Genomic DNA, 23,075 nt, shown 5'->3' on the forward strand with positions numbered 1-23,075 from the left:
AAAGATTCCTCCAAAATCACAGTCCCTGATCTTTTTTGTCCTGCACTCAAGTCGCACAGCAGCGAGAATGATGCCTGTCAAATAATACTGTTTTTTTTTTTTTCTTTTCTCAAAAGTATATAAATTCTTGCCTTATTTTGTTTCACTCTCTTCTCTGTCACTAGTTTTCATTTGTCCCGGGACTCTGAAGAGTATCGGCGCCGCCACCTTCCTGTTTGAAGGCGAGCAGCAGGCCGGCTCGTGGTGCAAAGACCCGCTGCAGGCCGGAGACAAAATTTTCTTCATGCCCTGGACGCCATACCGCACTGACACCCTCATCGAATACGCCTCTCTGGAGGATTTAAAAAATGGTCGCCAGACGACCACCTATAAACTGCCGCACCGTGTCGACGGGACGGGCTTCGTCGCTTATGACGGCGCCATCTTCTTTAACAAGGAGCGCACGCGCAACATCGTCAAGTTCGACCTGCGCACGCGCATCAAAAGCGGCGAGGCCATCGTTAACAATGCCAACTACCACGACACCTCTCCCTACCGCTGGGGTGGCAAGACCGACATTGACCTCGCAGTAGACGAGCGGGGCTTGTGGGTAATCTACGCCACAGAGCAGAACAATGGCCGCATAGTGGTGAGCCAGCTCAACCCTTACACGCTCCGCTTCGAAGCCACCTGGGAGACGGCTTACGACAAACGCTCTGCCTCCAACGCCTTCATGGTATGCGGCGTGCTGCACGTAGTACGCTCCACCTATGAGGAGAACGAGAGCGAGGCGAGCCGGAGCCAAATCGATTACATCTACAACACCAAGCTGAGCCAGGGCGAGTACACAGACATCCTGTTCCCCAACCAGTACCAGTACATCACCGCTGTGGATTACAACCCCAGGGACAACCAGCTGTACGTGTGGAATAACTTTTACATCCTGCGCTACGACCTGGATTTCGGGCCGCCGGATCCCGCCGAAGGTGAGAGCTGCTTCATTGTTGTTTAGTCTTTGTCTAATTCTTCTATTGTTTGGCTGCAGTGTGGGATGTCACAGATGGCTGCCTTTTAATTTTGGATGCAAGTCAGGTGTGATATATAAAAAAAAAAAAGCGTTGCATTAGACTTGGGGAAAGGGCTCATTTGCAGACAGAAATTACACATTCACCTTGGAATGAGGGATAGCTCCCAGTGGGGCTTGCATCGCAACCAAAAAAACAGCTCCTTTATTACCATGAGGCAAGCCGAGGCACTCCTTCCAGCTGAAGTTTGGACCCTATCAAATTCTTTAATCTCGGGCCTTATCCAAAACCATTATGAACACGGCCCTCCTGAACTCGCCTCTATTGCTGGGAATATGCTTGAGAGGTATTGTGCACAGTACGACACAGGTTATCCTCTCCCTCTTTACCTCGGGTTTTCAATTTGTTGCCATGGTTACCTCATCAACTTCACAGAGGCCATTTTTGCAACAGATCAGAAGATAATCGCTACCCTATTGTGGGATAATATTTTTTAAAAATCGCCAGACTGAGGTGTGGGATAGGGGTGGGTTTTTATAATCGATTCATCGATTAAAATCGATTCTGGCTTGGATAACGTAAAATCGATTCATTAAAATCCTGAATCGATTTTTTTAATATAAATTTATCTTGCCCGAAATGCCAGAATCTCTGGTGACATCTCACAAAATTTCAAGAACCACCAAACAGTTAAGACAGTAAATGAGAGCAGGAACACGGATTCTGCACATAGACTTAAACACACAGCGCGACCCGCGGATCAGAATCAGTGAGATGTCGCCTTTCTCACCCGACGGCAAGGACACGGTCGGGGCTGAAAGCCGACAGCTTGCTGATTCTGATGTGTCGGCGGGTCCAAGCTTTGTGTGCACGCCTCTCTCTCTCTCTCTCTCTCTCTCTCTCTCTCTCTCTCTCTCTCTCTCTCTCTCTCTCTGTACTTCAAGAACAGTTTCCCTTTCTTCATTATTCGCTTGCTTGTTACGCACAAGTCTACTGTTGTTTACAGCGCTGTCAGCCGCTGTTTTTTTCCCTTTTACATTCTTCCGAAAAGAAAACCTCATTTCTGCTGTTCAATACTGAACAAATTTAAACTTTTTAAAATTATTCAAAATGCAAAACGCTTAACCATGTCTCTAATAAAACCGCTGTAACTTCAGAGGTAATGTTCATATGTTGATTAATGGTTTTCTTTCGTTTTTGATGTACTGCAGAATATTTTTATAAAATCCCAGGCCAGGAAAATCACCTTCATGTTTTTCTGTGTTTTATCTTCAGCTACTTTGACACAAAGGTATCTGCTGTGACGCTCACACCTTTGATAAAGTCTTGCGTGTGTCAGCTTCCTTTTTATTGATACAAAAATATGTAAATGTACTGATCTGAATTATAATATTTCTGACTGTCAAAATATCCCAGATTTAAATCGAATCGAATCGAATTAAATCGAATTAAATCGAATCGTGGATCGAATCGATTCGAGACCTTGTGAATCGGAATTGAATCGATTCTAGAAATCAGTGACGATACCCAGCCCTAGTGTGGGAGACTTATGTACCACTCGGTGAATCACAAGCAGGAGAGTGGCTGGAAAGCGATTACGCCGAAGAATCTCGTCTCGGGGGCTGTGGGGTGGGGAGGGGGGGGCTTAAATTAATCTGTGAAGTGCGGAGAGGCGACATACGTGTCACCACACTGCGGCCTTACATCCAGCTGATAATGGGTTTAATTGCCTGACTGCTGCCATCTTATCCCATAAAGCTCGGCTTCTCTAAGTCTTCTGTATGAAGTGTGGAAAACAAGAATCTTGACCTGACTCGACGATACGTTAGAAGCTCAGGTTGCCCTCAGGCAGTGGTCCGGATTAGGTTATGATTTTTTAACTTCTGGATATTCGGGAGGGGCTACGCACAGCGGTGGGGGAAATCTGATTCCTGACCTGAGCTGTTGAAAAGTGGCGAGGGGGGTAGGGTGGGGGCGGTTTGCCGCTGACGTCTCAATGGAGGCTGTGTGCTCCTGAACTCTGGCCTCTTGTCAACACGTCTGTTTGTTTTCCCGCTGTTCCCTGGAATCTCCCCCGGCATGATAACTCGACACCCAAGGGAGGCTCCGGGTTTGTGTCTGAGTCGCGGAACAACCAAAGCCTCAATTAAGAGTATGTTGGAGAAGATATGAAAAATACTCCCAACTTTAATGAGTTCGTCATGCATGCAAACTGCCTGCTCAACTCCTCACGTCCTGATGTATGTAAATGTAATTAACAACTGAATTATCATAATTACCCTCCTTGTCTCAAAAGGAGTCTTGGGGAGAGGAGAAAAGTGGCCATCACAGAGCATTTTCAATGAAGGGCCTAATGTGCTCCCTCAGCTACTGCAATGGCTCGGTAAACATAAATGCCACTGAGGCCTGGTGTTGCCACTTGCTGCAGCAACAGTGCATTTAATCAAGAAACCCCAAAGAACATAGCTGTTGATTTCACTCATTATTCGAAGTGCGGGCTTCCTGCCACTGTTCCGTTATTGGGATCCAATCAGAAATGTGTCTTTGCAGCAGAACTTGTCAGTGTGGTTCATTAAGTGCGCCTTATGAGAACATTATGAAATGTTGCGAGCTCGAGTAGGAGAGAGGAGGCATCTGTAGATGCCAAGGCCAGCAGCAGCAGCAGCAGCATGCCAGATCCCGTGAATGGCACTTGAAAATAATTGGTTCTTGTTTATTAGGTTTTTTTCAGATTTACACCTTTAACTTCTTTACTGTGTAGCTATTAGGATTTATTGCTGCCCATGATATGCCGTTGAATTAAACAACCTATTCTGCAGGGTAATCTAATGGTGCTGAAATAATGTCTCTCTCTCTCTCTCTGAAACTGTGGGGCACTTGAGGCGTAAAGGAAATTAATTGTGCCCATTAAGATTCATCGACCACAGAGTGAAGTTACCTCGAACACCAAACCCAATGTATCTCTCTCCTTTTTAGAGCTCGTGTAATACAATGAACGTCGGTGTCCTTTTCTGTCAGAAGCATCAACCTTGGCCGTAGTGCTCATCCTACAGAGGCGCTGAAACGCTAGCAGGATTAGGGGTTTATATTAAGTTGTTTTTTTTGTTTTTTTTAGCAAACTGATCAAAGCAGAAAATAATTGACCTTAGCAACTTGTCTATATTTCCTTTACCTTGTGTTGGTAACAGTGCAGGTTTCTTAATTCGGGCCCCGGGTTGAGGTGATTAGCTCGGATCATTCCCCAAATCGATCGCTATCGCCTATTGCTCTAAATAATTTGCGCAAGTTTAGAGGAAACTTCTATGCTCTGCTAATGCGTTGAGAACACGAAAAGCTCTGGTCAATATCTGGAGAGTCTACCTTCTCAGTGCCCGTAGTTACAGAACCAAGAGGGACAGCGGTAATGTATTCTCTGTGATGTGCAGAGACATTAGCGGATTTCAGTCCGAACAGCTCAGAAGTCAATCAAAAGGACCAGTAATTGCAGAAAGCTTTTCATGCGAACAAGGAGAGAAAACAGAAAATTAATTTGTCTTTTAGGTAGCATCGATTTGAGGTCTTAAAGACAAGAGGCATAAAATTATTGGCTTTATCCGAAACGCTTAGCTCCTTGGAATAGCATGGTAGCAGTGAGCAATAAGTGGGCTCTCTGCTAAATTACAAAACAATTATTATCATATCCTGCATGCGGCGCATATCTGTCGGCTAAATCCAGCTGTGCGCCATGCTGCACTTTGGTTTGCTTTCATATCTCAGAACGACGCCTCCAGGTGTGCCTTCAAGACGGAGGACATTTATAGATGTGTCATGCACTAAGCCTGTGTTCCACCCTCTGATGCATGATGTTTGGCAACAGAAATAGGGGCTCCAGAGAATGAGTCGGGGATTTGGAACAGCTCTAATTGTTCTGCTTGGTGGATTATGACAGGAAAACTTTTTTCAGTGGACCTTATAGGCCTATATGACAGAGGGTTTTGGGGTGTTTTGCTCAGAGTGTATTTCTGTCTGCGCATATATCTTCCTGTCTGCATGCATGTGTCTGTATTGTGAGCCGCTCTGCCATCCTTCTGACTCAGACTGTCAGGTTGTGACTGTGCTATGTCTGCTGCTCCACGGTATTCAGTTTCAGGCCTCATAAATTACCCCACACAGACATAGGATATGTCGGGCAGAGCCTTTTTCTGTCTTCTGCTCTTTAAAGAATAAGTGTCAATAAAGCAGTCAGCCCTGCAACAATTTCATAATAACTCCACTTTTTGTACTTTTAGGAGGAATAATGACATGAACTTTGGCATCGGATCAGAAAGTACACATGGATTGTTTTGCGGGTTTTTTTGTACCCTGCATGCCAAGCTCAAGTCACGAAAGCTTGAATCAGGCAGAAGAGCATTAGTGCATATAAACAGCCTAATGCAAAATTCATGACTTCTGGGATTTGTTTCTGTCATTAATTACCAGCAGTGGCTTTAGGTAAAGAGGCAAAAAACCAACTGTAGCTTCTGCGTGGCTCTTTTCCTCCCCCTCGCTGTGGAGTCAGGCCAATCAAACCACACATGGATACACGAGGACCCCCACATGGAGTCACGGTGGGCTAAGCTACCAGCTGCTGGCTGCAGTCTTATTTTTACCCATCAGACTGTACATTATTTACCGTGCTTCCTTCTTCCATTCATTACAAATCTATCAACTCGTATAGCTCCGAAAAGGAATCCTGGTAATGCAAGGATGATTTCTAACCGATGGCAATGATTTCCTTTCAGCTGTGTGGGTCTGTTTGTTCGTCTACTGTGAGGATTAGCCTTGTAAGTGATTCAGCTTCAAAACTGAAAGCAATTAAAACAGCTTGATTTGACTACAGCTGTCATTGCTTTTCCCTTAATAGCAAGTATTAGGCAGCTTATGATGCATTTATTCTGGTGTCTATCTGGACAGGTACATAGTTTTTACTGCTCTCGCTCGATGTGTGTAATTTGATATGGAAAAAAAAACAAAAACCCAAAAACACGCTGTTTTAGTACAGCCGTGTCAGCTATAAAAGCAAGGACAAACAGAGTGTCTAGACCTCTGATCATCTGATTATGGTTTAATATTTTTTGTCATCTTCCTCTCGGATACGTAAATGACTCTGGGGGGCTATAAAGTGATAAAACTAATTCTGTTCCATCTCCAGTGTCTTGATGGATGATCTTGCATAATGGTTTTCCTTCCTTTTAGCTCTGTTTTAATTTACACACTCTGTTTTGACACTGGTGACAGTCATTTTTCAAGCATTCAATCTCAAACTCTTCCATTATTTACAAGAGGTATTATTCACCATATGTCAACAGTATGCCTTTGGTGTCAGATTGCCCATAAAGAGCGACTTCGCTGCCTCTCGAGAGAAATGGTAGCTAATTGGTGCAGCCCTCTCTTGGTTGAGTGCTATCAGAGGACACAGGGCTCTTACTGGAGGGGAATTTGCTCTTTGCAATCAAAGGAAAATTGTAGCGAGCATGGTGCACAGACATCAAAATAACCCCTCAGATGCATCGACATCTGATAAGCACATTACTGGATGTACTACTGAATAGATATTTGATGTTCTTGGTGTTATTCTCAGTCACATTGTGATATGAAACCCAAGACATGATGACTATAAGCAGCTACAAAGATGGTATCACGTCTTTGATTAGAATAAAAATCGCTCTTGACATCAGAGTACCACTCCTAATTACAGTGATACGAGTCCATGACTCTCCCTGACAGTCTCTTACAAGAGACAATGACCATCTAATAGTAAATGATGTATATGATCTAATAGTATGAAAAATATTTAGGGATGCCGGCTGCTATAGAGCTGTCGAAATTTGCACCCTGTGCCTGGATAATCAATTTAAAATGCACATGAACATAAACGAATATGACGACCCACAAACTCTGAATCCTTTTTTATAATTTCTCAACGTTACAGATGTGATGATCTTCTCTTTTTTTAAAAACCTTGGGCATTTTTCTTTTATATTAGGGAAGCTATAAGCAATTTAATCACTAATAAGAATAATCAAGTTACAGCTCTGTGTTGGAATACTGAACTGGGAATGCTTTATTGTTATGCGAGGGTTTTGACTCATATATTTGAAATGGCATTGTGCGATGAGTCATATAATCAATTAAGTGATTAACAGAAATAAGTCTGAAGCACTTATTATTAAATATTCATGACTAAATGAGTATTTGTATTGAATTTTTGCACATTTAAATCTCAGCTAGTCTGCTTCAGACTGTGTTGGAGCTAATTGATTGTGTTTGATTTGTTACAAAATCTGATTGGCATTAATTTAAAAAAAGCTATGTTAAAATATGGTAAAAATGCTAAAATAAAATAGTATTAAATAAATAATTGAGCTGTTTTGGTTCACGATGTGAATACGTAAAAGCATCGGAGCCATCAGTTTGAATACATAACATTTAATCACATCTTAAAGCTTAACCATTGCTTAAAATAATCGTTGACAGATTAATTCTGTCAATGATTTTCTCCTAACCTCATCATGGTTTTTCCTTTTCTTTTCTTTTTTTGCTGCAGATCTAAATTGATTAAATCATACAATTGAAAACAAACAACGTTTATGAAAATGGAAAACAAACAGAATATAAATACCGAAAAGCAAACTAAATAGTTCTCAGTACAGGGTAATAAGTTTGGTGCTTTGGTCTCTTGAGTTGGAGAAACAGCGTCTCAGGAGCAGGTTAATCAGGTGAAGCAAGCATGCTGTTACAGCCAGATGCATATTAGAGCTTATATCAGCCTGTGGAAAAGCACAAGTTTGCTCAGGTATGGAGAGGTTTAATATTCTGAAACCTAATTACACTTGCCCTTGTATTGCATTATATGCGTATATTGAATCAACCAAGTCAGCCTATGAATCATCTCACTTCTCCTGAGTCAATAAAAAATCCTCATCTGCAATATATAATATATTTGAAACACCATTTTTTTTGTTTTGTTTTGTTGTTGTTTTTTCTGTAGCATTGTTTTTTATTATCTGATAGCCTCAAAGTTATTTATCTGTAAAGGAATAAATAAAAGTTTGTTTAATGCATCTTCCCAAAAGGTAGAGAGAGGGGGGGGGAAATCGGATGTCTGTCCACTTTTCTTTTTGATTGCTTTGGTATGTTTTGGCCGTCATTTTTTAGCTTATTCTGCACATTGTCCTGATAACTGAAGGCTATGCTAACTGCTAACTGCACCTTAGCTGATGGTTGTGCATGTGCAGGTGTCAAACACACCAGGACCAAATGAGTGTAAGGTAATTACCCAGAGCTCCTGTCTGGAGGAAAGGTCATTGAGAGAATTGTCACAATTCCGGCACAAATGAGTAACACCCCACTCCACCCACTGTCACACTAATGCTTTTCTCCACTCCCTGCATCACCACATATAACTTATTTAATATATTTAAATATTTTTTTTGTCCAGTGAAAACGTACATATTCACCTGACTGGCTGATTAAAGTGGAGACAGTCACCATTCTCAGGAAATGGAGAAATGTGTCTGATGATGGACTGTCAGACAGGATGATATTGCGTTTTCCCATCAGCTCCCAGGGAAACTGAAGACAACCCTATGGTGCCTTTCACAGCGGCAGACCTCATTTTGGGAATCTGCTTTTATCTCAAAATACAATCAAGTGGTTGTGGGCAGAAATGTATGATCATTCATGCAGGAGACAAGTAGCCCAGTATATACACGTAGACCTGTGCACATACACACAATGTGTTTTCCTTTTATTCTTATTGGCTATTCATACTGTATAAAATTTATAGATTTCCCATTTCTGAACCCATTTCCCAGTTATCTCCAGGCTCTGTGCAGCAGATATCCATCTGTGTGCACACAGTGGTTTTAAACAGAGACACACCTGACTAATCGAGCAAACACAAGCACACGTGCACACGTGCACATTCACGCAAAGATTTGCTTCGCAGGGTAACCGTGGACTGAATACAGTGGAATCGCATTATTGCTGATGTATGGTTTTTGCCCAGAGCAGTGCAATTCTCCTTCCGCACACCAGCTTTATCTGAGTGAAAGAGAGATGAACAAGGCAGAAAAAAGGTAAAATGCAGACAGGCTTTGTCTTCATTGTTGATATTTAATCAGTCCAAGGTACTGACTCTGCTGGGAAGAAACTGCTATGTCAAAGGATGCCTGACTGCCATTGCCTTAAGGGGCGATCGTGGCTCAAGAGTTGGGAGTTCGCCTTGTAATCGGAAGGTTGCCGGTTCGAGCCCCGGCTCGGACAGTCTCGGTCGTTGTGTCCTTGGGCAAGACACTTCACCCGTTGCCTACTGGTGGTGGTCAGAGGGCCCGGTGGCGCCAGTGTCTGGCAGCCTCGCCTCTGTCAGTGCGCCCCAGGGCGGCTGTGGCTACAATGTAGCTTGCCATCACCAGTGTGTGAATGTGTGTGTGAATGGGTGGATGACTGGATATGTAAAGCGCTTTGGGGTCCTTAGGGACTAGTAAAGCGCTATATAAATACAGGCCATTTACCATTTTGTTGTTGTTATTTATGGGCTTAAGTAAAGTATAAAATAGTAAGTGATACTGTTGTGTTTGCATGTTTATCTTGATTTCTTTTAGTAAATGAGCTGGGGGGGGGAGAAAGTGGAAATAAAGAGTGAAAGCCGCACAATGCTTTTATTTCCAGATAATATGGGAAGCAGTAACTCTAGTAATACCAACAAACCATGAGGCTCAAAGCAGATGCAGTCCCCCCCACTGCGAGAAACAGCAGGGGTTCAAGGCGAGGACGTTTATGTCTCGAGCTCTAACAGCGTCACTGCTCTCTCCCTCCCTCTCTCTCTCTAGTGCCAACCACCGAAGACGCCTCTGTCTCGTCTGCCATGCCTAAGACCACAACAATTACCACCACCACTGCCGCGTCCACTGTGAAGGGGCGCGGTGACACCACAGTGGCAGGAGCAGATCCAAGAGATGGCAGAGATCCGTTTGAGGACAGCCGAGGCTTGAGTACCGCTGAGCCCACTATCCCAGAGCTGCCTCCAACACCCAGACGCTTCTGCGAGGCGACTAGGAGGAGAGCCATTGACTGGCCCCAGACCCACACTGGGACTACTGTGGAGAGGCCCTGCCCCAAGGGGACCAGAGGTATTTCCTCCACTTTTCTTGAAACATGAAAATTCAACATTTTGTCTACTGTGTGCCTGCTAGAGGTAGACGTTCTTTTTCTTTTTCTGTAAAAGTATTCCACTGAAGCTTTTAGCAGCCCTGTGACCATAGGGTTTTAACAGAGGAACAGTCTGACATTTAAAGAAATACTTATTCACCCTCTGAAGTGTGGACAAGAAAACCATTGCCTGTGTGTGTGTGTGTGTGTGTGTGTGTGTGTGTGTGTGTGTGTCTATATACAGTCCTCATAGGCATGAATGTTGCTGTAATTCTGGGCTTTTAGTTATTTCTTTATACTGTTGTTTTTCCTGGGTGCAGTGACTATACAGCATACACTTTTAACAAGTTAAGAAAAAAACAAGACAAGACAGTTCAAAAAGTTTGAATTTATTTTGAATTTTCCTAATCAACACAGGGTCAAATATATACATGCATTTACAGTTTTTGATGCTTAAAGTTCTACAATATATTTTAACTTGACAAAACCAAGGTCTAGTAACTTCTTGTAAGTGGTCATAATTGATTACAACTTGTAATTTCTCTTTGCCAGCATCAAAAGGATTTGTTTGGCAGCACTAATTGGATTAATCAATATCAAAGCACTGGGAAAGAGTTTTAGATTTATATAAGTTTGGAAGGTGTCTTGGAACCAGCCAGTGTACTGCTATAGTTCCAGCTCCAGGCCTGGATAACTGGGGAGAGCTGCGTCAGGAAGGGTACCTGGCGTAAAGTCTTGGCCAACTCAAATATGCAGGACAACTGCAGATTAGAAAACTGCAGGTTCAAACTATTGTATACAACTATGAGTTATTAGGATGTTTCACCACCTTTGTAAGAGGAAATTGGTTAGGATGTTCAAAAACAAACCAGTAACCACAAAGGCTGAAGCCTGCCATGAACTGGAAACTGATTAAACACCGGCTGATGGAAGCCCCAGCTCCAGAATTAACACCTTCAAGCTTCACAAAAATTTGCAGCTGCCCTCACGGGCAAGCCAAATGTCTTGTGGAAGGAGGGTGGTGAAACTTGATGGGTGAAAATTGGACTATTGTGTGTTCGTGAAAGGCAATGATCCCAAACGCACATCAAAGTTGGATTTTGAATGGATAAAGCGAGCTAACATCAAGCTTTTGAATGACCTTTCAGAAGCCCCGACCTCAGCCCTGTTCTGGACTAGACTTAACCTCCTAAGACCCAAACTCTTTCATGGCATGCAATTTTAATTTCTCTATGCTATTTGGGCTGATTGGAACCTGATGAATGTAAAAACAAAGAATTACCGTAATTTTTTTTTTTTTTACCTGATTTTTGTTTCTGAGAAAAATAAGATCCACATATGAAGACATTTGTTTTAAATTTCGAGAGAACAGTGACAGTATAATGTCCTCGTACGTGGATATAAGGCCCCTGTAGAACAAAATTTAGAATTTTGGTCTAGACAACCCAAAATGTGATGTCCACATATGTGGACGCCAGGTCCTAGGGCGTTACAGCTGGGTCGGTGCCAGGGAATTAACCTATTTAAATCAACTCTACCAAGAAGAGTAGTCAAATATTCAGCCAGAATTATGCCAGAAACCTGTTAATTGGTTGCATTTTGTCAATGTGCAGCTAGCTAAGGGACAGTTGACCAAATATTAGTGGGGGTATACAGTATGTATATATTTGAGCTTGTGTGCATGATTGTAATCTTGTATGCATTACAGAAAATCCAAAATAAATGAAACTGTCATCTCTTATCTTATCTGAAGAACTAAGTATAGAGCAAGAGCTAGGCGCTTATTAGCTTAGCTTAAACTGGAAACAGTGCTAAGCTTACTAGCCTAAAGATGTCTCGTATTGCCTCTAAAGTTTAATAATCAACATTTTATATTTTGTTTTATTTAAGACATATACTGCTGGTTTTGTGAAAAATGTGTGTTTTCTTCTGTTATGACTTCTTACAAAAATCATTTGGTAATTTTATGCTAGCTTTTTTTCTGCCTATCAATTTGTCCGAGTTTAAGCTAAGCTAAAGTAATTGTTTCTAGGGTTTAGGTCTATTTTTATGACACGTCTAAAGATATGTATTAACAGTTACATTTTGACATTAATGGTGTCTAACATTCACCATAAAGACAAAAAGATATTTGAACACAAATGTGAAAATATTCATTTAAATGGTCAATTAAAACAATGGCACAGGAACAATACACAATATTTTCATATATTAAAATATACATTTCTCTGACAGTTTGCAAAAGTTTACAGCTTACAGAAATACTGTTTCTGTTGAAACACTAATTCATAAATGTTTATTTTGCGTCTTATTCCAACTGCTTTGAATTTCCTTAATTGGTCCTTACTCTCTAGGAGGTTAGTGCCAAATAATTAGTGCCATTAACAATCAGGTATAAACCAAACCTCAGAATGATCACAAATCACAGTTTAGCAAAAAAAAGCAAAGCTCCCAATTAAACATGTTAAAATTGCAGAGTTATTTAGCTGTACTTATTTAGGTCTCGCTTCCATCTTGGTTTACTTGTCTTTTTTTTTTTTTTTGTAAAACTTCATAAAATGGACATGTCAGTCTAAAAATGTATTATAGCAGGATTTGAGCCTTTTTGACAAAAATAAGATTTCGAAATGTACCTAGTTACTGTAATTTTGAAGCCCATTTCTCCTTGAAAGGAAATCACACAGAGGGGGGAAAAACTATCTGTAACAGACCAAAAGTAAAAGTAAAAAAGATGTTGGACTGCTTCTATTAGATAGCCAGATTAAAAATCCTCCTACAAATGAAGAAATTTGGCCATTAATTTTGCAGGTGATCATCTGCCGTAATCTCACAAAATCCATCTAAACATCCCGTTGCAAAGATTGGCAACTGAAAAGACTCAAAAGAAAGTGGGAAAGGAGATGATATTGAGAAAGGAAAAAGATTTAGCTTTTACTAGTCAAGCTGCATGTTATCTGGAGGATTCGTGTTTTATTTGTACATGCATAGCAAGAGGTCTTTAAAATATTTGTTTACGATCAATAACAAACCACTGCGTCCACCTTTTCTTTTTTTCTGTGTATTTTCCCCCACGCTTTGTAGAACTCTAATAGTCTTTTAGTGTCCTTTCTGTACTTTTTTGTACAGTCTACAAAGCTTTTAGGTTTTCAATCATTTAGAAATCTTTGTTCCGGGTGAAGAGTCTGCATGAATGAAGGATAAGCAGGAGAAACTGTATCTGAGCAACATTCTGGCTCCCCTCCAACTGTTGTTTTTATTCTGTGGTACTGCAGGCATCGCCTCTTTCCTCTGCACCATGGCAGGGACATGGTGCTCCAAAGGGCCAGACCTCAGCAACTGCACCTCCCACTGGGTGACTCAAGTGGCACAAAAGGTAAAAGGAGAATTTGTCGATCACAAAAATATAGCAGCAAACAACCACGTAAAATGGCTGCGATCCAACATACAGCGGTAATTTCTGACCTCGTTCCCTAGCTTGGTTTATTTTTCCAGCACAGAACTTTTCAAGTGTACACGAAACTTTCAAGGGTAACTAAAATGCTGTTTGGCAGCAGAAAGAAATGAGCTAAAGCATCAGGAGTAAATGCCAAGAACTGCAGTCTGTTAGTGAGAATCAAAGAGCCATGGTTTCTTTCTGCGGTGACATTTATGCTTTGATGTCATGCAGGTAGAAATGTAATGTAGATGTGCAGATAACAGTTGCTTAGATGCACAGGAATGTAAAACATAGCAAACCCTAAAGAAGAGATTATTGTTTCTCTTGAAAAAATAAAAACACCTACAGAATGCTGCAGGTTCAGGCAGGGTTTCAGTCTATTGTTGAAAGCCATCTTGGCTAATGAACAGCTGTGTGTTTAAAAAATCAAAAACAAAAAAACAGTAGTAAGTGAAAAAGTGTTGGATACGCTCAGTTTTTACGCTAGAAACACAGCAAAATGAAGTGTAATAGAGAAAGTATGCACACTGCATTAAAACTGGGGTATGCAATATGTTTTCGGCATCACTGGACTAAAATCCATAATTACCTTTCAGCATACTCTAGTTTAGAGAGGGAGCTAGACTCATGTTCCTCATCTGTGTGGAGTCCTTGGAGACCTCATTGGATGAGGAATACTAAGCAGTTACAAATAGAAGTCAAATGCAGAGGTGTAATAGGCTTTAAAAAGGAAGAAAAGAGGAATTTCAGCTGGGAAAGTGAGGTCCGAATCCCGTGTTTGGACAAAAGTTAGCAACACTTACAGTTTCTGCTTCTTCCAGAATTTTCGTCATTCAAGTTTTAATGCAACATGTTTTTGCATATTTTTAGAAGCATTCAGTTAACAGTATTTTCCCTCAAAGTAACGCACAGAGATAGGGGGGAAAAAAACAAAAAACCCAACAAAACATTTTGCATCTTACGCACTGTTGCCAAGTCGAAAAACTCACACAACTCCATTACTCTCAGGCGATTATACACACTGCTAGCCTTGCTATGACATATAATAAGCAGGAGCTTTAGTTATCTGTTCTAAGCTTTGCATATTTGCTCATTAAAAAGTGAAACTAATATGAACAGCGTTTAATTGGCTGAATTGGCTGTATAAGTCCTGATGTTAGATTTTATTAAGATATAATTGCCAGCGATGGTGGGCCTTAGAGCTGCAATGCTTCTGGTTTGTTGACACCACTGTAGTACTTTTTAGTAAGTGGGGAGATATTGTAATGTAGCTACAAGATACTTCTGATAGCCCTGAATTATTTTTTTGGAGGCTGAATGGCTCAAGGATTAATGGTATGTTGGTTTTGCATTAGCTTCCTCTATTTGAAGTTTAATTGGCAGCAGCACTTCAAAGTCACATTTTGATTGATGTCGTTGTTGCCGCATTTTAGTGCAAAAAATTGATTCGTTTGTGGCAAAAGACACCTTGAACATTTTATATAAAATATGTACACAGTATTGTAGTGGTTCTCTGTTTGGAGAGAGTACTGCTGTGCATTTAATAAGACATAGTTATGTTATAACGTCCCTGGTTAATCATACAGTCACCATGATTGCATTCCGTCTGCACACAAAGACAAATTCCTTCTAGACTTGCTGTGAATTTTCAGATGTGTGTGAGAGATATTAGTCCAGGTTCATATTGCATGACTCTGATCTGAGCGCTGCATCACTGACACTTTACTGACACCCCCGTGTTTCTCCCCGTGGTTGTTTTTTGTTGTTGTTTTTTTTAGATCCGAAGCGGCGAAAACGCTGCAAATTTAGCCAATGAGCTGGCACGTCACACACAGGGCCCGGTGTTTGCCGGCGACGTCAGCTCATCGGTGCGCCTGATGGAGCAGCTCGTGGACATCCTCGATGCTCAGCTGCAGGAGCTCAAGCCCAACGAGAAGGACTCAGCTGGACGCAGCTTCAACAAGGTGCTGTGAAAATCCTCCCTGGCCCTTTCCTTTTCTGACCTCTCGTTAAACGTTGTCCCTGTTTTGCCCTGGTTCTGTGTCAGCATGACTCAGGACATTCATTAGCAAAACACACACACAGATGCACACAAGCCGCTCTGCGCTTTTCTTACATGCACGTATGCATCATCCAAACACACGCAGTCTGAGGTGAGGGGGCTAGGGAGGCAGGTCTAACCCTGCGGGGGAAGCTCATTCCTCTAGAGTTCCTTGGTAATTACCAGCGTTGGAAAACACAGGCTCACCTGGCAGCTCCACCTTTAAGGAGCTAATGGCCACGAGCCCCCAACCAGCACAAAGAATAACTCTTCATTGCTGACAAGTGTGGAGGTGCCCCCTCCTGGAGCTCATGCAGGTGCTCAGTGGAAAGAAAGCAGGCCTGAGACAAAACTACATCTCGTAGCTGCTGGCAGTCCCGTGGCGATTTGAGTGACAGTTTTGAAAAATTACATTGTTATTCAGACTTTGGAGCAGTTGCTGTGTAAACAAAGTGATTTTGAACAAAAAAAACCCCAAAACAACCAAAAATGACGCCCATTGTTTGCGCCCATGTGTTCAGACAGCTGCACCGCTATTATTTGAAGATAAGAGCTAACAGGTTTCTTACTGCAATGCCAATATTGTTGCGGTGATTGGAACAATTCAAAGGCAACAACAACAACAACAACATTCAACTTAAAACTACTTGAAAATTGTGACATCCTGTCACAGAGCTGTTGTTTGTACCTGCAGTTCTGCAGCTGCAATGAAACACACTTTCACTCTCGAGCACACCAGGGGTGAATCTGACAGAGAAATACTACTACCGTGCCTGATTTTAAAGTCACTCTTTAAACAGCCTGCTTGGAATTGTGAATATAATAATTTAGTTATCCTTCCTTTGATCTCGTTGCGCTTCTCCACCAACAGTTTCCCCCCGTCTGAGCACTTCAGCCATGCACACATGTATTTGCAAGACCAAGAAAACTCAAAATCAAGATCTTTTTTAAATTCCTTGCCCTGATTTATAGAATCTGGCTTTCTTATGATTAAAGAAATCAGGTTAATGCAGAAGGCAGACTGAAACCTGTCTGCCAAATGATTTCCATGCCATACTGGAATAAATAGACACCAATGGGTGCCAGTAAAAGAAGAAGAAAAAAAGAAGAAGCCTGAACATCCGAGCCTACACACATGGGTTTGAAAATGTTTAGAAGAAATGTATTGCATACATGATTTGCATTCAAGAAAGCTGAACTGAGAACACCCCCCAACAAAAACAGAACGCGGTGCTTTCAGCTTCACGCAGCCCTTTCCTCCAAATAAACAAGTAAATGCCGGCGTCCACGGGCGCAATCTGGACTGCGTTGAAGAACCATTTCTGGTTTCCTGTGTGTGCTTTTTTTTTTCCCTTTAAGTATGGTTGTAATTTGGACACAAGGAACATTTTTATCTCTTTGTTTCCAAATTCTGATGCAACGATATGTGAGTTTCTCTGGTTTGACTCAATTAGGAAGAGACACCAACTTATTTAAAGCCAAGAGCCTAACAAAGGGGTTTTAAAGAGAGCTAGCGCTGTATTATTTTCTCCATGACAAGAAATACAAATGACCTCATCCCACATTGTTTGTCTTCCGAATGTATTTTAAAGCATCACTAATGGGGAAGCTTCAGAATCTGGTCTCAGCGTTTTTTCCTCACTGCTGCTTTGCGTTTCTCGTCTCTCTCCCCTCACTTTGACTTGATCCAAATTTATACTTAGTATTCAAACACAGCTCCCCTGAAAAGCACTAAAATAATTTCTTTCTCATCACACAAAAAGAAAGAAGAAAACAAAAATATTCAGGAATTAGAAAAAAACATCAAATCACTAGAAGAAGCCTACGCGTCCCACCAAGATCAGGAAACATTGAACAAAATATGCAAAACAAAACTAGAATTAAATGAAACTATTAATAAAAAAACACAATTCCTTATACAAAGACTTCGCTTGCAGAATTTTGAACACAGTAACAAATCAGGTCGATTTCTAGCTAACCAGCTAAAAATAAATAAAGAAAAAATAACTATATGTGCTGCTAAAGATTTATCGGGGAACACAATATATGATCCTGGAAGAATAAACAACATTTTTAGGGATTTCTATGAAACTTTATACTCACCACAAATAAACCCATCTAAAAATGAAATTGATCTGTTTCTTGACAACGTAACTCTTCCAAAATTACTAGACAGTCAAGCAATGGAACTGGATTCGCCACTGACGCCAAGTGAACTCCAGGAAGCCCTGATAAGTATGCCCAATAATAAGGCTCCAGGTCCAGACGGCTTCCCTGCAGAATTCTACAAAGAATTCTGGACAATTTTGGCACCAGTATTCCACAGCATGTTGCAGGAAATCGAGGAAAAGGGCAGACTACCACCAAATATGAATTCTGCCAACATTAGTCTCCTGCTAAAACCAGGCAAAGACCCTTTATTTCCCTCAAGCTATCGTCCAATTTCTCTTTTAAATGTAGACCTTAAAATAATCTGCAAAGCTCTCTCAAAGAGATTAGAGAAAATGACCCCCCTCTTAATTCATCCTGACCAAACTGGTTTCATAAAAGGTCGGCACTCCTCAACAAACACTCGTAGATTACTTAATTTAATAGACTACTCATACGATAAAAACATCGAAACCATAATATTATCTCTAGATGCAGAAAAAGCATTTGACAGAGTTAATTGGAAATTTTTATTCGCAACTTTACACAAATTTGGTTTTGGAAACTCTTTCATAAACTGGATAAGAATATTATACAATTCCCCAACGGCTCGTATCAGAACAAATGACCAGACATCCTCCAGCTTCTGTCTCCTGAGGGGCACCAGACAGGGATGCCCACTCTCCCCCTCACTTTTTGCAATTTTTATCGAACCTCTAGCAGCAGCATTTAGACAGGCTACAACAATTAAGGGCATAAAATGTAAGAACATAGAACATAAAATCAGTCTCTATGTGGATGATGTGTTGCTTTTTCTGCAAAACACACAAACCAACCTCTCTGAGGTAATTACTTTAATAAACTGGTTTTCAAGAGTTTCAGATTATTCAATTAACTGGCCAAAATCTACAGTTCTCCCCATTAACTGCTCCTTCCATAATTCTTCCTCTGCCCCACTGCAATCCGGAAATATTAAATATTTAGGTATTAATGTCTCTCCTAAGCTTTCAGACTTAACTAAACTAAACCACATCCCACTTCTAAAGAAAGTAGAAGGCGATCTGACTAGATGGAAATCTTTACCCATATCACTCATGGGAAGGGTCGCCACTATAAAAATGATGATCTTGCCAAAAATAAATTACTTATTTTTGATGATCCCTAACAAACCATCACAAGATTGGTTCAGATCTCTGGATTCATATATTTCCAAATTCCTTTGGAAAGATAAACCCCCGCGTATTAGCTTAAAAACGCTACAAAGAACCAAGGATAGAGGAGGATTAGATCTGCCTAATTTTCACCAATACTTCTTAGCCAACAGGCTTCAGTTCATCTCAGAATGGTTAAAACATACCTTCTTAGTTGAGCCCTGGCTAGATGTTGAACAGGCACTATGCAAGGATCTAGAGATTTCAGACCTACCATTTATTAGCTCAAACATCAAAAGACATGAATGCTTTAAAAGTATCAACATCAGCTTTTCTCTAACAGCATGGTGGGAGTTTCTAAAAATAACGGAGTCTTCATTAATCCCATGCAAACGTACACCTATCTGGAATAACCCTGACATATTACAAAACAATAATATGATTAATTTCCCAGAATGGAGTTGTAAAGGAATTAAATACTTAGAACATATATTAGAGGGAACAGAATTTATTCCATTTGACAGACTAGTTGAACAATATGGGATCAACAAGACAAGGTTTTTAGAATATCAACAAATTAAATCCATAGTAAAAAAGAAATTTAACCTCAGTCAAGTTGAATTACAAACACCACTAAGTGCGGCACATTTTTTTACTCTTAAATCCCCCAAATTATTATCTAAAATATACAGAACACTTTCTAAATTAGATGAATCAATATCCCTTCCTACTGCAAAGTGGGAAGCAGATTTATCAGTCAACCTAGACCAAAACTTCTGGTCTCAGATTTGCTTAAAAACTTTCAAATTAATTAAAAATCCCAGTCTGCAATTAATACAATACAAAATACTTCATAGAGTGCACTATACAGGTCATCGGATGTTCAAGATGGGCTTTACATCTTCCAACAACTGCTCACACTGTCAAGGCAATACACCAGACAATTACATCCACGCTCTTTGGTTCTGTCCACCAGTGCAAAAGTTTTGGCGCGAGATATGTGAAGACTTATCAAAGTGTCTGAAATGTAACATTCCAACTTCCCCCTTAGTGTGTCTACTGGGCAGCTTAGATAATGTCACTTCAGAAAAGAATATAGCCCATATGATCTTCACTGCCCTATGCATAGCCAAGAAAACAGTCCTCATGAACTGGAAAAATAAAAATAATCTTAATTCTAACCAATATAGAAATTATCTATTAGATTACATTAGTCTTGACACAGCCTCTGCCACCACATTAGATCAATTGCTCTGGGCCCCTTTTATCAGCTCCATCACCTAGTGGGGGTGGGGGGTCATAGTTAGGTCCCGCCTTCACTGTTGTGATTGGTGAGGGGGTAGGGACAGGCTTAGGGCGTCGGGGGGTTCCCCGGAGGCATCTTCCTTGGGGGGCTCAACCCGGGGTAGCGGTCACGTCCGGTTGGGGGCTCTGTTGGCTCTCAGGTGACTGTTTCCTCGCGGCTGCGTGCAGCGGGGCTAGGGGAGGGTCTGTGCTGACGGACGTGGGTTACTGACCTGGCAACCTGGCTGCCCCTGGGTGGGTCCGGGATGGGCGTGAGGTTCTGGGGGCGCTCCGTCTCTGGGCTGGGGCCCGGGCCGGGCCTCGGGGGCTTGGGTCCTGGTTGGTGTGTTGCCGGGGTTGTGGGCGGGTGGGTGCATGGGGGCCCAGCCCTGGAGCAGGGTGCCGCCGGTGCGTCGAGCCGCCTGGGGGGCTCTTCATCTGGTGGGGGGGATGGTCACATCTTGCAGGAGCTTTCTTCTCTTCAGGAACTCTCTGCGGGAGGGGGAGATACAGGAGAGGTGGAGGAAGATCTCAGCCTGGGCGTTTACCGTCTTATGTAGTCTGGAAGATGTGTGGATGGTGGGGTGGGTGCAGTTTTCTCTGTGGTGGGGTTGGGTGGACTGTCCAGGGCTCTGTGGAGCCGGAGGGCGCTACTGCACTGGGCCCCGGTCTGATGGGCCTGGGCCCCCCTTCCCTGGCGGGTCGCGGAGGGTGGGAGTGCCTACTGGGGTCAGCGGGGGAGCTGGCCCCAGGGAGGGGTTACCTGCCCCTCCCTTCCTTCCCTCCCCATCTCCAGCTGCCTCCCTCTTCCCGCTCCTCCACAACCACCCACACATGCAGGGCCTTGGAGTGGGGGTATGTCACCAGGGTGCAGAGGAGGCTACCCCCCCCCCCCCTGTCCCCTTCTGGCTGCCTCTGCCTCAATTTTATCCCACAACTTAGACATTCACATTATTCACACTCTCATTACACATACATATAGGATCTTGGGGGTGGGCACAATCACGGAGTCCAATTTACCATCAGGGTGTATACCTCACCCCTGACGTCGTTGCCCACCTCTCAATTTTAAATACACTTAGTCATTGAGGGCTAGCAGGAGGGACTATGCGCTTACCTGCTGCTCCATGGCAGGTAGCTCCATGCCCTCCTGGGTTTTAATTGCACCTTAGAACACATAATATGTGTTCTAAGGTGCAATTAAAACCCGCTCATTGTAAAATTAAAACCCGCTCATTGTAAAATTAAAACCCGCTCATTGTAGTGTTGATGCATATTATGCATCAACACTACAATGAGCGGGTGGAGGGAGGTTTGGAGTCTTCTCCCACCCCCATTCTCTGCGGCCTGCTGGAGCGGGAGGGCTAGTAGGAGGAGTTGGCCGTCCGACTGCGGTCTGGGGTGTGGGGCCTCCCTGCTGCTGCGGAGTCGGGGTGGTCTGCCTCTCTCCACCGCAGGGAAAAGGGTAACACCACCTGGGTCTGGGTGCAATTCCCCCCTCCAGGGACAAGGGTACCTAGACCCGGTTTGTAGAGTACGCTTGGGGAGTGTGATTGTGTGTACAGCGTCTCTTTATGTCTGTCTCCACGTTGGTTGAGTGTGGAGTGAGTGCATATGAGAGCATGAGGGTGGGAATGGATGTTTGTGTCTGTGTGTGCCTGTATGTCTGTGTCTATATGTCAGGTTGGGTATCAGACGCCACCTCTCTAAAGCGCTATATAAATACAGGCCATTTACCATTTTACCACTCTCTGGGGACACCTCAGGCCCTCCAAGGTTTGGAGGCCTATCTCCACCCACCACCACTTCCCCTGCCGGTGGCGGACTCCCTCAGGTGTCGGTGTGTTGGTGGTTCTTTGTGTCTGGGGGTGGGCGTCCGGGTACACACCGGCTCACTCCTTGGCGGCCGCTTGTCGGGGCCTGGGGCCTGGGGCTCGCTCGGGCCCCTTTGGAGGTGGGGTGCCCCCGGCCTCTCGGCCTGGGGCTCGGTCACTCAGGCGCAGCTGGGGGCCGGCGGAGCTCACGGGCGCGTCACTGCAACTCCCCCTGACTTCTGCTCCGCGGCTGCTGGGCGAGCCCTCATCTGGGACTCTCCTCAGCTCTTACTGGAACAGTGGCGCGGCTGCCCCTCTGTTGGTCTTCCATGGTCTCTTGTGTTCTGGGGGCCTCTGGATGTCCGGAGTTTTGATCTCCTCCATACCCGCTTCACACCCTGGAGGACGGGGCTGTGGCCCCCCCACACTCCCTAGCAGATCATTACATGGAGAAACCTTTGGAATGCAAGCATGCTGATCCACACAGGTATGCACACATGGGTATTCACAGACGCGGACTAAAGCTTTCTTGGCTGCTACCTCAAAGCACACTGTGCGCTGTCTATCTTGCGTGCTGCACAATATCGTTTATTATTTAGTAAATATTGATATCTATGGCTAGCTAGTTTATTGTGATGGTGCTTTGTTTTCTCTATTATTATGTTGCTCTTTGTTGTTTGCTGTCTCCTCTGTTTGTTTTTTTTTGTTTGTTTGTTTTTTTTCCTCCATACAGGTGACCCAGGAGTTCTTTTTTTTTTTTTCTCTCTCTCTCTTCCCCCCCCTTCTCACCGTCTCTTCTCCCCTTTGGTTTTCTTTCTTTCTCTCCCCCTCTTTCTCTCATTCATTCCCCCTGTCCTATTTATTAAAAAAAAAGAAAAAAAAAAAAAAAAGAAAAGCACTTATTACTCTTTGGGTTATAGTTAATAGACCTGTGCCTTTTCTTCTTTTCATTAACTCTGTAATTGATGGTAAGTGGCATGATTTAATGCTTCCTGTTTTCTTACCTCCTCTTTCTTCAATCCGTTT

At 42.7% G+C, this 23,075-nt stretch overlaps 1 protein-coding gene across 7 annotated transcripts in view; it reads left to right on the forward strand.

Annotated features, from left to right (window-relative positions):
• adgrl2b.1 (adhesion G protein-coupled receptor L2b, tandem duplicate 1) overlaps positions 1 to 23,075 on the forward strand; it is a 97,753-nt gene that overhangs the window by 45,227 nt on the left and 29,451 nt on the right. For all 7 annotated transcript variants that reach the window (XM_082512554.1, XM_082512548.1, XM_082512551.1 and 4 more), the window contains exons 5-8: positions 165 to 965; positions 9,857 to 10,156; positions 13,448 to 13,548; positions 15,390 to 15,575. In XM_082512554.1, coding sequence (XP_082368680.1) covers positions 165 to 965; positions 9,857 to 10,156; positions 13,448 to 13,548; positions 15,390 to 15,575 — 1,388 coding nt within the window. The remainder of the gene's footprint in view (positions 1 to 164; positions 966 to 9,856; positions 10,157 to 13,447; positions 13,549 to 15,389; positions 15,576 to 23,075) is intronic.

The sequence above is a fragment of the Aulonocara stuartgranti genome, assembly GCF_965226115.1.
Source record: "Aulonocara stuartgranti genome assembly, chromosome: 18".
NCBI lineage: Eukaryota > Metazoa > Chordata > Actinopteri > Cichliformes > Cichlidae > Aulonocara > Aulonocara stuartgranti.